Here is an 18,329-nt window from a genome sequence, read left to right on the forward strand (position 1 = left end):
AAAGAACACCACAACAGGGCTATCTTTCTTTTACATTATTATTATAAATCACAAATAGGCACCCATCACTGCCCAGCACTAAAGTTCCCCTAGGGAGCTCTCTGTCCCACCCACCTAGATTCTACAACCGATCCTCTTTCTTCAAACTTCTCTCAGCCGCACCTCCAGCCTCACTGAGAGCACGCCTCATGGATCATAAAGAAAGCAGAAGTCATTGCACTGAGAATATGTCATCTTCCCACTACTAAGGCTCCAATCCACATGCATCTATACTCATCTCACCGTCCTTCCTGTCATAATGGAAAAAGCATCCCAGCTCTTACCAAACTCAATTCTACAGATCTCATCTTATCAACGGAAGGACTTCTTTCCTCTTCCTTTGTCACCTCAGTCTGACATCACTCTACTAGATCATTCCCATGAGCATACACACATGTTTGATTTCTCATGTCCCATTTTAAAGAAAAGTCATTCACCTCTCTTTAACCTTCATTGCTTTCCAGGTACTACCTAATCTCTCTGCCCCTCTTTACAACAAACTTCTCTGGTGATCTTTCCACAAATCGTTTCTATTTCCCCAACTTGATCTCCTTCTCTACTTTCTACCCCATTACTCCCTTGAAATTGCTCTTTTCAAAATCACCAGAATCTCCAAAATGTGGAATTCCAGGAATGGTGTTGTGTCATCTTTTCGAATTTCTCAGCCTAATTAAACACAATGGATCATTCCCTCTTAGAAATATTATCCTCTCTCCATTCCCTCTTAAAAATATTCTCTTCCCTATACTTCTGAACACCTGGATTTTGTTTCTACTTCATTCGAAGATTTTTCTGAGCCTTTTCTGTTCTCTTTTCCTTTTTTTGCTCCTTCACCAAACCCTAGACTCTATGGACTCAATCAATCTCCCTCTTCTCCATCTTTATTCTTTTCCCAGTGATCTCATCCAATCCCACAGATTTAACCTCCACTGTAGATGCTTAGAACTCCCCAGTTCCTATCTGAGCTCTGGAATGTTTGAGTTCCAGATTCACATATCCAATTATCTATTTGACTTGGATATCTAATAGGCATCTCAAATGAGCATGTCAAAATCCGGTTCTTGATTTTTTTCTCCCAGAAACTCCCACAGCCTTTTCCAGTGAATGGTACTACCACTCATCCTTTCACAAAGTGCCATCTTAGATTGTTTCCACTCCCCCAAATTACATATCTAATCCATCAAACATCTTTTCTACTTCCGAAGTACATCTCAAAGCCATGACCTTCCTAACACCATTGCTGGCACACAGTATCCCAGGATACCCACCATCTCTCACCTGGACCACAACAATCACTTCTTTACTGGCTGTCCCAATTATTCTCTTACACCCCTAAAATATATTCTCCTCATAAGACTAAGTGAGATTCAACTGAATATTATAAATTAGATAGTGTCATCCCTTGATTACTGATTCCAATAGCTTTCCATTGTACTTAACAATATCCAAACCCTTTCCCATGTCTTATAAAGTTCAGCATGATGTTGCCTCTGCCTCCCTCTTCTACCACTTCTTAAGCCTCCTTATTCATTATATTTCAACCACATTCTATGCTGTTTCCTGCCTCATGACTTTTACCTTTGCTGTTGACCCTAGAATTTTTTTCAGATGGTTCTTCTTAACCTGAATCAGCTCAAATGCTGCCTTCTGCATTATGCTTTCTAAATTTAGCCGAGCTAAATAATTCCCTCTCTTAGGTAGCACTTCTTTAGTTTCTTTTGCCTCCAAAATCATCATCTATAGTTATGTATTATTTTCTTTTTACTACCTGGCTCTTCCTATGAAAGGTAAGCTTCCTGGGGGGTAGGCACAGGGCATTGTTTATGGCTGAAGCTTCAGGGCTGATCACAGAGCTTGACAAAGATAAGGCTAAATAAATAAACATTTAATTAACTAACTCATGGGAAAAAAGAACAAATGAAAGCAAAGACAAAGGCTACAGGCACTAGTCCTTTAGGTTGTTTATTATGGAGTTAAATGCATTAAGAAAATAACTGCTTGCTTGAGCTTGATATGTACAAAATGAAAACATTAGTATTGTTAGGTATGTACCACAAAGACATTATTGGTAAATTTTTTTCAAAGGCAGTAAAACAGTAATTGAAATATTAAAACAATATAACAAAAAAGGAAAATAAAGAAGAGTATAATTTTTACACTTTTCTTCTTTACCAGTTTCCTTCCCAGCTCAGAAGGGAAAACCAAAAACAAAATGCTAGCAGTGAAAATAAAAGAAACAGGTTGGAAAATAAAGGTAACATTCAGGGAAAGAAGTAAGCTTCGGAGAGGATAAATCAAATTGACTGACCCAAATCTCTGAACCTCATACCAGCGTACAGGCTCAAAGGATATGGCTACCAGTACTTTTCACCTCAGCTCATTAATTTGGGAGTGACAGCTGCTACAACATTCATTTTAAGAGTGCAAAGGATGGGCCAGGTTGATAGGACACAATCCCCATATGAGTATCTCCACTGACCACAGTTCAAAGAAATTGGCCAAATCAAACAATGGATAAATGCTGAAGAAGAACATTTCATTTTTATTAGTCAGTTGGGACAATAAACAATCACTGCTGAAAAAGTAATAACAGAAATAATGAAAGTTTCAAAATATACGATAAAAATAACTGGGAAAGCAATCAAAGGCAAATTCAAATTTTTGGAATGTAATGTTTTCAAAATAATCAAGGGCTTCACAAATTCAGTCTTTAGTATACACAATATTTATATAACCCCTTGTAAACTATGTGCATTCCACATGTCCAGCAGGATGTTATTAACAAGTTAATGAACATTAATTAGAAAGACAGTGTCATTTCTAAAGAAGAAAGTTCCTTCACTAGATAAATCTGTATTTGTGGCTCTCACATGAAATAAACTTTTAAAAATACTACACCCTTTCTTTCCAGGATGGTTAGACTTCCGCTTAGGCAGAAAAGACTTAAATGCAACGTAAATTCAGCAACTGTGATGATTTTACTAACTGCTATGGTCTGAATGTATCTGTCCTCCTCAAATTCCTATGTTGAAATCTCAGTGCCCAATGCAATGGTATTAGGAGGTCGGTCGGCCTTTGGGAGATGATTAGGTCTTGAGGGCAAAGCCACCATGAATGAGGTTAATGACCTTATAAAAGAGGCCTAAGAAAGCTCTCTTACCCCTTCTGCCACATAGGGAAACGAGAAGTCTGCTACCCGGAAAAGGGTCTTCACCCGACCATGCTGGCACCCTGATCTCGGACTTCCAGCCTCCAGAAGTTTGAGAAGTACATTTCTGTAGTTTCTAAGCCACCCAGTCTGTGGAGTTTGTTACCGAAGACTGAACAGACTAAGACACTAAACAAGAAAATTGCATTTTCTAAAAGTTTCATCTGGTAATAAACATTTAGAATATCTATATTGCACTCAGTAAATCAGATAACCAATTATTTTCTCATTAATGTAAATAGAGACTATTCAGAATGACTACAGACAAACAATTGACGATGACTAAACCTTCCGCTAATTTAACCATACACAGTACTGTTCAACAGACCAAAGGGCAATGGATTTATAAGGAAGACATAATATGACAGAGCAGATGATGATAATTTGGGGTAAACTTTTGTTGAGCACATACCGTGTATGAGGAACTTTTATACCTAATTCTTGATCCTAACAATAATCTTACCCATTAGATATGTTCTCTGCTTTACAACCAAGAAATTGAGATTCAGTGAGTTGAAATAACTTGGTCAAAGTTCACACAGATGTTAAGTGAATAAGTTGGGATGTTAATCAAGGATTGCCAGATACCACAGCCACTGTGCTTTTCGTCCTGCCTGTACAAACCGAGAAATGCCTAAAAGTAGGCAGCAAAAGATGGCTTCCGAGGGATGGAGGGCAAAGAGAAAAATATACAATAATTAATGATCTATAGGATATTCTTTATAACATAAAGTTATATTGTCTCATTTCCTTCATAATATTTCAGCATAAATAACTATGTGTGTGTATATGTATGTGTGCAAGTATGTGCGTATGTATATATACATACACATATACATGAACATATGCACTCCAGGGTTAAAATAACATTTCAGACCCACATGAGGCATCTACACTCTGAAAGTTACTATAAGCCCATTTCAATGATCATTATCTCAATTTGCACTACAAAATTTGTTAACTGGCATTAAGAGATGTAAGAAAAAATTTTCACCAGCAAAAAGAATAGTGGTCAAGATATGTCAATTAGTTTAAAATGTTAGAGATAGACCTGTTGTTTACAGAATCCAAAATAGTGGGAGCCAGTTATGTTTAAGAATTAATAATTTTTTGTACATTAGAAAACTATTATTATGAATGTATCTAAATGACATGTTAACCCCAACTATGCCCTGAGGCAGCAAACACATTAATATTTCTGCAGCTAGGAACAAGGCTATTCACACTAAGCGGGATAAATAAAGACCATAATAAATAGCCTCATGTCAATTCAAAGCTTTCTGTTATCAGTGAGTATTGGATTTTGGCGTGGTAGATAAGGGATCGTGAATGGCCAAATGACTTAGTCCAATTGCAATTCAGACAAAACATTTCCTTTGAATGCTGATATTAAATTTCATATATTATACCGCAATAGTAGTGTTCCATGTGCAATATAATAACCCTTCACCCCTCCAGAATTTGGCTGACTACAATGTACATTCAGAATACGGCTGGGAGATGAGAGAAAAGCCATGGTGTAAAGGTGCTCCAGGGCCACTACAGCAGGCACAATGGCCATGTACTGGAGAGAGTTACATTTATTCGTAACAGAGGCCCCCATATCTTTAAGCAGATCTGGTTTCTAAACTCAACACAGATAAGAACCAGTAAACAGAATCACAAAGATCTGAGAGGTGGGTACACAAAACCGTCATCAGCAATAGCTGAAGTTCTGACAGCAAAGAAGAAAAATAAAGCGATTTTTAAAGAAAGATAAAAGCCCAACTGCACAGTCAAAAAAGGCTTAGATTCCAATCTCAGCTCTGCCCATATGAGCTGTATGATCTTGGGTGTTCCTTAACTTCTCTCTACTTCAGTTTGTTCATCGATATAATGTTGATGAAAATTCTTCCTATCTCCTATGGGTGTTGAGAGAATTAAATAAAATAATGCAAGTGAAGAGCTTAGCACAGAGCCTGACAATTAGGAGATGCCCAATACAATTTATACGCTAAAAACGAAGCACAAAATCTCACAAAACATAGCAGCCTGAAAAAATTCACCACCAATTCTTCACAGCGTGGAGAGCATTGTCATAATTTAGTAAAGAAAAATATCATCTTGGCTCTGCCATGTGCCTTTGAACATGTCATTTAACTTGTCTGAGGGAGCATTAGAGTAAGCCAAGCATTCTCGATGGAAGAGATACATGGTTCTTGGTGGTGCGAGGTGGCGGAGGGGAGTGGGAAAAATCTACTCTTTTTACGTATAAAGCGTAACTATAAAGTACAGAAACAGATACACAGGATACCCGCGGTATTAAAATGTCCTGTGGGCAAGTATCTGAAAAGGATCCTTAGGCGGGATGGATAATGTAAGAAAGGTTGAGAAACACTTGTTTAAATGAACTGTAAGGTCAGGTACAGCCCTTATAGTTCCTTAATTCTCTCTTCATAACAATAATGCCAAGAATTCAAAAAATGTTTAATATAGGTTCATGTACTTTGCTAAAGAAGGCAAGGAAAGGTTTGTATATTTCAGAAAGATCTTCAATTAAACAGTTAAAAATTGTAAATATCATTGTGTTTAAAAGAGAAAATCCTGGCAATACATAGAAAACCCAGCTATCACTATGATGGGATCCCGTGAGCCACAATTTTGTTGTATTTTCTCTGCTTTATAGATAATAATAGAGCTAAATCATGTCTAAATATTAACATGTTTACTTATTTCCCCTAAAACACAGAAAGAAAATAGAATAAAGACAACGATTTGTAACTACCATAAAACTGGAACACTGTGGTTGTCTTAGCTATGATAAATGAAAGATCATCCTGGAATATAATTCATCTTTAATTGCCTCTTCCATCTAATCTAACCACTGCAGTAGGCTGTCTTAAAATATTTACAAAGTAAAAGCAAAAGAAGAACTGGAGTTGCTAACTAAAGCTGGCCACACATTCCTAAGTGATCAATGTTTCCGGTATTGTTTACAATAAAAACAAAGTCATAATTCTTACAGATAGAATTTGTGGAAACACATAGATAAAGTATGCTTAAGGACTATCTCTCTTAATGTTAAGGCTGGGTTTTTTAACTGAGATATAATTGACATACAACACTGTATTAGCTTTAGGTGTACAACAATGATTTGATATATGTATATATTGCAAAATGATTAGCACAGTAAATTTAGTTAATATCCATCACTACACATGGTTACACATTTTTCTTGTGATAACTTTTAAGATTTAGTGACTTTCAAATACACAATACAGTATTGTTAACTATAATCACCATGCTGTATCTTACATCCCCAGAACTTATCTTGTAACTAGAAATTTGTACTTTAAAGCTGTTTTTAATTCCTCCTCTTCCCTGCCTTAGTTTTGGGATTCTTACTTTATCCAAATTACCTGTTACAACAAGAGAAAAGCAGTTGTACTAAAATGCTAGCAAGACCAATATTATAACTATATTCTGCTTTAAACACTTTGAAGTTTTGTATTTGCTATCCTTGTCTTTATTTTCTCCAGAATCCTAGGGATATGCAGTGACACATTCATGTTCATATACTGACTCATAATTCTTTTCTTTGAGTTTCCCAAAATTTACATTAGAGATTTTAACTAAAAATGACATTCTAAAAATGTACAAAATACCTCCATATCAAACCGTTACTAAATGCTTGTCCATACTTTATTACCAGTAATATATATCATAAAGTGTTCTGATATTATCCATTTTATTCACTGCAAAATAAATGTGGTTTTGATATCAAGTTAGCTTTCAGGCAGTTGCATCTGAATATTCAAGATGTGTGAAACCATAATTTCATTTAGACACAGGTATTCACAGTACTATGTAGGAAGCAAACACTTTTTTTACTGATGATGAATATAAATATGCAATCTTAAAGAGATGCTAACCATTGTTTACAGTGCCTCAAATTCTAGATGCTCAAGTGACAGAAAAATTTCTCTTACAAACACGTATGCTATTTTAGACTGTTCCAAATATACTGATGAGACAGAGTAACGAAAAGAAAAGATAATAAGTTAGTTGAAGCCCAACATACACTTAGTATACTTCAGGAGTCTAGTGTGGATCCATGTGTTCTCAGCCAAAACCGAGAACGACCTGACCAAATAGCATACTGTTTTAATTACCGTTAGGGATAATATTACCCTGATGCCTCTGTAATACCTAAGTGTTCCTTACCATCAGAGTACTACAAAATGTACTCTAGGCAATGCCAAGAGGCATAAGAAAATCAGAACACATAAAATGATCACGGGCAAGGTTTAGACTCATTCAAGGAAAAATTCCATTGCAGAAATTCAAGTACCTAATGTATAAATATACACTCTGTACTAAGTGTGATAATACTAACTCAGTACAGCATAAACATTTAAAAATAATAATAAAATATGTGACCTGTTTCACACGCTTCCATGAGAAAGCCAAAGCAATCAAATTCTCAACTTGACAACATACATACATACATATACCTGCCAGGGCCTTAGCATTACCTTTGTTTTAGATTGATCCATGATGTTTTCAAGTACTCCGTGGTTTCCTTCACATTCCTCGTGTCATCACTGCCATATTCCTCCAGCAGTTTCTGCAGGACGTTGTCGAATGCCATTACGATACCAGCACCAGGAGCCAGTTCTTGAAGCAACATCTAAGGTGTAATTTCAGATGTAATTGTTAGACTGGATCACTCAATAACAAGTATGACCAAAACACTGGTCCTTCCAGTAGGTTTTAATATGTTATAGACACAGATATCAAAAGAAGGAAACAAATTATAAAACAAACTCTTGCATGTAAGCTCAAACAAAAATAATTCTGGAAGTGAAAAGTGATCAGGTACATAGCAGATAACATTAAAAGATTACTGTCTTTTCTTCTTTGATATGCTTTACTTCCTCAAACCAGTTGTCTTCTTTCATTCCTACTGCTATATCTGATCCTTACAGGAACATGTATCTTATAGGAATGAACTTACTATAGAGTTACATGTGCACTATATGTGCTTGAAGATATGGAAAGGGCAACAACATGGAAGTCTTCTTGTCCCTGGATCACTGTGTATCACTGTTTACAAAGTTAACTGCTTGGGTGGGTCCAGTAGCTAAGCAAGGTTTACTGAGAGTTGCTTGAATAAACTAAATTGATGCTGTATGTCCATAGGCATTGGTTCCTTGATAAATTTTTTTCCACCTCTGAGAGCGCTTGTATCAAGATACTCCCCATGAAATCTAAATGACAAATGAATGTTCTAAAAATGATTTTTGTAGCGACTAGCAGAAAAATCCACCCTAAAGTTCCAGAATAGAACTACGCTGCTGATTAGAAAAGAATATTCTTTTTGAATTATGGTTTTCTCCAGGTATATGCCCAGTAGTGGGATTGCTGGGTCATATGGTAGCTCTATTTTTAGTTTTTTAAGGAACCTCCGTACTGTTCTCCATAGTGGTTGTATCAATTTACATTCCCACCAACAGTGCAGGAGGGTTCCATTTTCACCACACCCTTTCCAGCATTTATTGTTTCTAGATTTTTTGATAATGGCCATTCTGACCTGTGTGAAGTGATACCTCAGATGAATGGATAAAGAAAATGTGGCACATATATACAATGGAATATTACTCAGCCATAGAAAGAAATGAAATTGAGTTATTTGTAGTGAGGTGGACGGACCTAGAGTCTGTCATACAGAGTGAAGTAAGTCAGAAAGAGAAAAACAAATACCATATGCTAATGCATACATATGAAATCTAAAAAAAAAAAATGGTACAGGGCTTCCCTGGTGGTGCAGTGGTTAAGAGTGCACCTGCCAATGCAGGGGACGCCCTGGCCGGGAAGATCCCACACGTCACCAAGCAACTAAGCCCGTGTGCCACAACTACTGAGCTTGCGCTCTAGAGCCCGTGAGCCACAACTACTGAAGCCCGCGCGCCTAGAGCCCGTGTTCTGCAACAAGAGAAGCCACCGCAATGAGAAGCCCGTGCACCGCAACGAAGAGTAGCCCCTGCTCGCCGCAACTAGAGAAAGCCCGCGAGCAGCAACAAAGACCCAACGCAGCCCAAAGTTAACTAATTAATTAATTTTTAAAAAATGGTACTGATGAACCTAGTGGCAGGGCAGGAATAAAGACATAGACATAGAGAATGGACTTGAGGACATGGAGGGGGAGGGGGAAGCTGGGGCGAAGTGAGAGTGGCATGGACATATATACACTACTGAATGTAAAATAGATAGCTAGTGGGAAGCAGCCGCATAGCACAGGGAGATCAGCTCGGTGCTTTGTGACCACCTAGGGGGTGGGATAGGGAGGGTGCGAGGGAGGCTCAAGAGGGAGGGGATATGGGGACATATGTATGCATGTGGCTGATTCACTGTGTTGCACAACAGAAACTAACACAGTATTGCGAAGCAATTATACTCCAATAAGGATGTATTAAAAAAAAAGAAAAGAATATTCTGAATATGATGATTGAAACATTGATATCACTTTTAACTGTATTCCTCTGGTTAAGTGTCCAGGGGCTTTGCTGATTATTACTTTTGACTCATTTGGTGAAGACAAATCAGCAGATAGCATAAACACAGAGAATGATCCAGGAAACCAGGATACCTGGCCAGGATACCTGGCCACTTGTTTTTTAAGTTGTAACCACGTAAAGTCTACATGTCTGAAGAATAAAAACACTCTCTGAGACTTTTCCCATATATCCTTTATTATATTCTTCACAAGCGTACACTTTCATTTAGGCTATCTGAAGGGTAAATAAATGTTACACCAAAGTATAACCTAACAACCATAACCTCCAACTCAAGAATATTTTCTATGATTGTAGAGATTTAAAATAGCACTTTAAAAATACCATAAGTGTTCAAGATCATCAACTCTATAATCAAACTAATCACAAAAAAGGTACCTGCTATGATGATATTGATAAAATGGTTTGGTTATAAAGGTATTAAAAGAAACTAAACTTACTTAATACTTGATTTGTTCACTACAGTAGCCCTCAAATGAAAGTCTCAGGAGATTTCATAAATAAAAAAAATACCTTCAGGGTAGATATGGAAGGGAACAAAAGGAGGGTTCCTGGGATCCTGAAAATGTTTTCTTTCTAGATGCTGGTTCATGGGTAAGTTCCATTTGCAAAGAGTCAGTGAGCTATAAATCTAGGATATATGTACATTTCTATTTGTTATGCCTCCAGAAATTTTTCAAAAACCTTCCTCGTCAAATTCTTTCTATAAATTTCAGTGTACATTCTAAGCACTTGGGAAAACATTATGACAAGGGTCCTAAAAATTACAGTTAGCAACAGAACAAAACAAGCACATCCCACAAATTGATAATGCCAGAAAGTATCTAATGAGTCTTACTTGATTATCAGAAATTTGTTTGATAAGCGGATCCCTTCGAGCTTGTTGAAGAATATAGAGGCGAGCCTCGTATTTTCTCATGAGCTCCTCCATCTCTTCCCTGTGGTCATCCCACTGAAGACTGTCAATAATCATGTCCTCCAGCCGCTGCTGTCGTAACTCCACACCATGCTGGGTGCTATCCCACTGGTTCTTGACCTTTTCCACTGGAGGAGGCATTATATATATTTTTTAAAATCCCAGAAAGTAACTATCAGGAAAGGGAAAAAATACCTGATACCAAATTCATCACAAATAAGGTTATATATAGAAAAGAGAAAGGAGGCAAAATGGTACATACATTTTAAAGGAATTTTATTATGTCTGCCACACTGTATGACTGATATATTTCTGAAACCATCCTTGAAGAAAAAATCTTGAATTAAACTCTATTTTAAATGCATTAAAATATCTCACAATAAAAATACTATTATAAACTGACAAGCCAAAAATTATAAAGAAAATAAATTCCTACCTAATTTATATTTACAGAACTTGAAGAAGGTAGATTTTAACAGTACATTATGAGAGAACTTTATGACCAAAGGTATAGTCACTTGTCATCCTCTAAGGAAATGCTCTAAGGTAGTATTGATTTTAAAAGAAAATAAAATACTTAAGAATACTTTTCACATTTGTTTTACTGTAGCATAAAACCTCTCTAAAGGGAAGTGTTTTTATATATTCAAGAGAAGCGCTAAAAGTAAATTAGATTCAAGTTCTAGGTACCCAGCAGTTTTTTATTATAAAAAAAATCCATATTGGCTCTTTTCCTCTCTCTTTTTTATTGTTTCTATTTCTCTTTCTTTCATTCTCTCTTTCTGTCTCTTTCTCTTTTCCTTTTCTCTCCCCTACTTTCTTTCCTCTTGTATTTTTAACATGTGTCAAGGAAAAAGAGATCTAAGGAAACTTAAACTTTTGATTAATTACTTCAGGGGCAATTCATGATTTGAACTGAAGTACTAGTAAGCAATAACTTTAAATATCTTCAACAACCCATTCGTAATAAGTAGGTAGAAAGCTAGAAACAAACTTCTAGAAGATGCCTTGTATGCCAGAAAGACTGAAGGGCTATAGTTAAGCACCAGGCCAAGAAGAACTTAACTAAAAAATAACATTGCAGCTAAGTCATAATGAGACCTTTTGGTAAAATTCTTCAAACAATACTGGGTTATAGTAAACCATTAAGAGCTATCAGTTTAAGACTGTTCAGAAAAATGTAAATTATACTTATGTATAATAATTCTAAAAAATTGTTCAGTGAGATTATTTTATGCTGTCTTATCTAACAGTTTAAATAAATTGCTTACGTTTTAACTTAGGGAGAGGGAAAATTTATTGTAATGGTTTACTTGTCAGTTACAAAGCTACATAAAGTACTATAACTAATAGAATCCTTTAATACTGAACAAATAAAACTAAAGATATCAAGTGACAGCAAGTATCAGAGGTTTATCATAAAAGATAAGCAAATTATCCTATTCATTGGAAATAAGTGCAAAAAGCAAGTTACTATTGGTAGTACCCTCTGGCTGAGGGTGGTTTTTCATATAATGAATAGTGATATGGACCATGCAGCCTCTATACCAGAAAAAACTGAGAGAAAACAAAAAGAGGGAGTTAAATTGAAAAAGGAAGGTATTCGGGAGAAGAAAACCTTAAAGCAAACTTTGGACAGAGAGGAGGGGTGGAGGAAAAAATAAAAGATGGTAGAAAAAGCAAAGTGGAGAAGCCTTTGTAAATAGTTTGGTGTCACCAAAGCTGAGAAGCTCCTTTGCCACGTGATGGGAAACAGGGTCACTCCAGAGTTCGATAGGCAGAAGCAATCCACCAGTTAATAAAAAAAAAAAAAAAAAAAGGTGGGAAAGAAAGAAAATGGCTTACTTAGTAAAAATAAACCAATATTGTGACACATTAAAGTTCTCTGCTAACTCATCTCTTATAATAACCTTGCTGCTGCAACATTTATTTTGAAATCAAAACAGTTTTTACAGGGGGAATAGTTGACTTTCCTTCAGAAATATTAGACTAGGTAATAAAATATCTTCCAGTTTATATTCTGCCACAAATAAATATTTATTAAGTAACTAATTGGTACTGGGCCCTGGGGGAGCCCTCAGGGCCAAAAAGGGGAGTATTTACAATCTATGGAGGGGAGAGAGAATTAACTGTGAGATCTACAATGAAATTATGGGGGAAAAGGTCACAGCAGGAACTAAAGATAGAAAATATAGTTCACCAGAGACTAAAAGAGGGTGGGAGAGACTTCACAAAGAAGGTGACATTTTAGCTGCTGAGTAGAATTTCACCTGGGGAGAGGCCAAGAAGAAAAAAATAACGTGAATAAAGGTAAGGAGACTAAGAAATGTCAGGGCGTTTTAAAGAATATATACAGTACAGAATAGTTACAGACAGTGCTGAGGGGTAAAGAGAGAAAGGGAGTGATGGAAGCAGACAGTGATTGCCCCTATGTGACATTCTTGAGAATTTTGACTTTGTTTTGTACATCATACAGATTTAACGGATGCTTTTAAGCCAGAAAGCAAATTTGAAACAGGGAACTTTGTTGTTGCTGTTTTGCATTTAATTTTTGTTTTGTTTTATTTTGTATTTAACTAAAGTATTCCCAACTTAGTGCCAGGCACACAGGTGTATAGTAACTGCTCAATAAATATTTTTGGTATGACTTTTGAGAAGATGAGTTAAGAGACACGGTAAGATTTGGTTTCCGTGAATGTAACAGAAGAATGGATTTGCATTCCTATGGGTTTCTCTAACTTTTGTTTTTTTTGGTTCCTTTAAAAGAAATTCTAACTTAAAAGAAAAAACTTCAATGTATCAGTAATTACTTAAAAGTAATGATATTAATACTTTCAGGAATTCATAAGGGAATTATGACAATGTTCACAAAAAATAAAAAACAAGGGAAAGCTATGTTATTAATAGAGTATCAAATATCAAATCATCAAATAATATTAATTTCTGGTTGACTAATCTTCAAAAATGTATGTGTGTGTGTGTTACCATTTTCAGGGAAAGTGAATGATGATATATAATTTTTTTAAAAACCTACATTTTTCTGTGATTGCTGTTCTCACATCTGAACTGGAAGCTTTATTTTTCAAATTCTGTGCCAATGTAAAAACATAATCAAGCTGAGGATGGCGCTGTTCTAAGTCAGCCTTTGTGATCTGTTAAGACAAAATGATTGTTAAAATAGGTTAATAAGCCGTATGATAAAATAGTAACAAAGCAAAATTGGTGTGCTGACATCGAAGTTGTTGTTTTCCTCCTATAAGAGATAGTGATGCATCAGTGACGTAGCGGAGAAAGTGCAGGAATTGAAGTCAGAGGTCCTAGGTTCAAGTCTCAGCTCTCCCACTTATCACCTGGATCACCAGGCAAGGCACTTTACCTCTCTGTGGTTTTTTTTTTTTTTAAAGATTGATTGATTGATTGATTGATTGATTGATTACTATGTTGGGTCTTCGTTTCTGTGCTAAGGCTTTCTCTAGTTGCGGCAAGTGGGGGCCACTCTTCATCGCAGTGCGCGGGCCTCTCACAATCGCGGCCTCTCTTGTTGCGGAGCACAGGCTCCAGACGCGCAGGCTCAGTAGCTGTGGCTCACGGGCCTAATTGCTCCGCGGCATGTGGGATCTTCCCAGACCAGGGCTCGAACCCGTGTCCCTTGCATTAGCAGGCAGATTCTCAACCACTGCACCACCAGGGAAGCCCTCTCTGTGTTTTTATTTTCACAAAAAGAAATAATAAAATGCTTGCAGTTCAGCTATATCAACTCTGAGGAAATTAAACGAAGAAAATCTCTTTGAAAACTAAAAAGTGCTTTCAAAACATCAGCAGTGATTTCTGCAGCTGATGCTTTGCATATCTGTCCTACATCAGATATGAACATAAACTAATGGCATCTACAGGGATGGAGGTAAAGTATTAGAAAAATCCTAATTGGAATAACTGCAAATTAAATAATCTTAGACATGAAAAACTGCTGCTCTAGAAAGTTTGTGTCTCTTAGTACTAACAAATATGGGAGAAAAGTTAGCAACATCAGGAAAATGGTGTGTTTTAAGTATAGAACTAATAGCCATAAAGATTAGAAAACACAATTTCCAAAGATTCTCTCGCAGCTCTTCCTCTGTGAGTTCACTAATTTTTCAGATTTCAATTATTCCTACAGTGTCAAATATTATTTCTAAATGGCTTATTCACAACTTCTAATCCTGAATCGCAAAGAGACAGTTCAATGAATGCTGATCATTTCCTTCTAAATGGCATAAGGGCCTCTCAACACAGCATATTTGAAACTAAATCAATCAAACCCTCATCCACATTCCATTTCTTCTGTGCCTGATTTCTGCTAATTGCAATGGCATCATCGCAGCCCCTCGGCAAGGGCTCTTCTCCTTGTTTGAAGCATCTCGTGCACAATTCCCAGTCTTCTTACTCAAGCACAGCATTGTTATCAACAGTCTCCAGACACAATTTAAAAAAGAAAAAGGGAAAAACAAGATGCTTGGCAACTGCTTACAGACTAAACGTCCAAAGAGCTTTGCGTGGTCTACAAGCTCCTTCACAATGTGAACTTGAGCTGCCTTTGCTCTCTTACTTCCCACTACACCTCTTTCCTGCACAATTCTTGACCCAATATCCTTCATGCTCCCCACCTCATGTCTTTATTCACCCTGGTCCCTATACCAGGAGTGCCATTTATTTTGTCTCTAAATGTCAAAATCCCATGTAGTCTGCCTTCCTTCACTGTGGAGGTAATCCCTTTCCTCATTCTGGCTCCCCCTTACAGGTGGCGTGTACCTGTCCCGCAGCTTTTATTAGACTGTGCCTGGCCACACATGTTTTTAATATGGGAATGAAACTGATACCTACCTCACAAGATTATTAAAGTGAATGAAATAATACATGTAAAATACTCAGAAAAATACCTAGCATACATTAAGCACTTAATAAGAGTTAGCAAGAGCTGTTATTATTTCGTGGTTCATTCCCAGTTTCTATCTGGTATATTCTTTTCAATATCCCTAGACAGCACACAGCCCAGTACCAAAAACACACTAAATGTGGAAAAAGAACTTTACAAATTGATATTAGATGGCATATGTATAGAAATAAAACTATAGTCAGGATATTCTCACTTATGATGTCAGCAATTAAACAAATAAGCTCATTATGAAATATAAATTGAAAAGGCGCTTCAACAAATTATTCTACATGACACTAGGCATTAAATGTAACACCAATTTACATTTATACTGATGTGGCTGGATTTACGATATCAGTTTTAGATCATAAAAATACAGTGACTCTACAGCTCACGTTGTTAAACCTGTTCTTACAAAAACAGCACAAATGCAAGAAAAGCTTTACTCGTCAGAGCTAGCCCAGGATGGCTGTTTGACATGTCAAGAATTTTTTAAAGCTCATTCTCCCAGAGTTTAAGATAAACAAAAGTGATCCAAACAGATCTTGGTGTTTCCATGACAAGCCTTTACACTAGGTACCTACTTTCATTCGGGAGATTGTCTTATTGATCTCTTCTACATCCCCGACGGTGACAATGTTGGACTTCAGCATCTGGTCGATCAACACCAGCCAGTCGGCCAGTTCTGTTATCGTTTTATCCAGATCAGCAGGAACTGAAATTTCTGAAGGACGAGGAGACGGAACAGGAATATCTGATGCAGATGATGCTAGCACCACCTTTTGGACACTGGGATGAGCTGAAATAAAAAAACGTAGCAAAGTATCAATAACACAGCAGGATAATCTGACTGTGGTGATGTAATGGTGACATGTATGTGTATTTATGTAAAACTTAGTTTAAGTAAAACAATTGAAAGAGGTTTTTATTTTTTAATACTGAAATGGCAATGGTATTTCCTGAAGTATCTATATGTCTTTGGTTGCCATAATGGCAATTAAACACACAGTCTCACCACATTCTAGGGCAGCAATAACTCAAAAGTAACTAACGCTGATATCAAGAGAAAATAAAATAAAAAGTACATCAACCATGAGAAAATTAGGAGTGTTATTTTATTTTGTCAAGATGTTTTTGCTTTCATTGTAAAGCCATTTTATTTGTAATTTTCTGTTCTTTTTCACTTCCCTTTACAACATGAGCATTAGTCATTTTTAATAAACATCCCTGTGAATACCTATGTAATAGTCTATGTATATAGTCTCTAACTTTTAGTTACCTCTTTTCCTACAGCTGGATACGTAGACTACTCCTGAACTTTTACTTTAAAAAAGAGCTTGCATATACGGTCAACTAATATGTGACAAGGGAGCCAAGAATATACAATGGAGAAAAGATAGTCTTTTCAATAAATGGTGCTAAGATAATTGAACATTCACACATAAAACAGTAAATTTGGACCCATGTCTTACACCACTAGCAAAAAACTAACTCAAAATGGATTAAAGACTTAAATGTAAGACCCGAAACCATGAAACTCCTAGAGGAAAACAGAGGAATAAAGCTCCTTGACCTGGGTCATGGTGTTGACTCTTTGAATACGCAACAAAATCAAAACTGAACAAGTGGGACTACATCAAACTAAAAAGCTGCTACACAGCAAAAGAAGCCATCAACACAACAAAGTGAAAAGACAACCTACACAGAATGGGAAAAAAAATATGTGCAAACCGTATATCTGATAAGGGGTTAGTATTGAAATGTATACATATAATTCAGACATAAGAAATGAGAAAATCCTGTCATTTTAGACACCATGGATGGACCTTGAAGGCATTATGCTAAGTAAGTCAGACAGAGAAAGACAAATACGTATGATCTCATATATGGTATCTAAAAAGAAAAAAAATTCATAGGAAAAGAGATCAATCAGACCTGTGGTTACCAGAGGTGAAGGGTGGGGGGAGAGGAAATTGGAGAAAGGTGGTCAAAAGGTACAAACTTCCAGTTACAAGATAAACAAGTACCAAGGATGTAATGTACAACATGAAGACTATAGTTAACACTGCTGTATGATATATAGGACAGTTGTTGAGAGTAAATCCTATGAGTTCTCATCATAAGGAGAATGTTTTTTTTCCTTTTTTCTTTTTTTAATTGTATCTATATGAGAAGACGATCCATTTATGGTAATCACTTCACAAAACATGTAAATCAAACCATCATGCTGTATGCCTTAAACTTATACAGTGATGTATGTCAATTATTTCTCAATAAAACTGGAAAAAAACTGGGTGTAAAGAAGCATAGAACTTAACACAGGTGCAGCTATAGCCATCTGTCAAGGATATTTAAATTCCTATCACAACACTGCATCAGAGAACAAAAAGAATAATATTAAGGAAATTCAAAAAAAGTGCTTTTGCTCTTAGGCTTTGCCTACTTATCATCTTCTAAATGAGGTCCCTTGATATTCTTTTTAAAATTTCAATATCCTCTCAGCACACCTGATTTCCTCCTGTGCTCCACGGCCAACCTCAGTGGCACAGTCTCTCTTACACTTCTCTATTTTTCTTCCAATGTACCATGTATTTCACTTATTTATTATGTGTATTTACTGATGAATCCCTGACACCTAGAACTATACCTGGCACATAGTAGGTGCTCAATAAATATTTGTTGAATTAAAAAAAAAATTTG

General features: G+C 36.3%; 1 protein-coding gene across 13 annotated transcripts in view; it reads right to left on the reverse strand.

Annotated features, from left to right (window-relative positions):
- UTRN (utrophin) overlaps positions 1–18,329 on the reverse strand; it is a 496,228-nt gene that overhangs the window by 247,584 nt on the left and 230,315 nt on the right. For all 13 annotated transcript variants that reach the window (XM_082474349.1, XM_082474346.1, XM_082474342.1 and 10 more), the window contains 4 exons: positions 16,214–16,428; positions 13,752–13,869; positions 10,640–10,845; positions 7,762–7,916 (listed from right to left, as the gene is read on the reverse strand). In XM_082474349.1, the coding sequence (XP_082330475.1) occupies positions 7,762–7,916; positions 10,640–10,845; positions 13,752–13,869; positions 16,214–16,428 (694 nt within the window). The remainder of the gene's footprint in view (positions 1–7,761; positions 7,917–10,639; positions 10,846–13,751; positions 13,870–16,213; positions 16,429–18,329) is intronic.

Source organism: Balaenoptera physalus, assembly GCF_965194825.1.
Source record: "Balaenoptera physalus genome assembly, chromosome: 9".
In the NCBI taxonomy this organism is placed as follows: domain Eukaryota; kingdom Metazoa; phylum Chordata; class Mammalia; order Artiodactyla; family Balaenopteridae; genus Balaenoptera; species Balaenoptera physalus.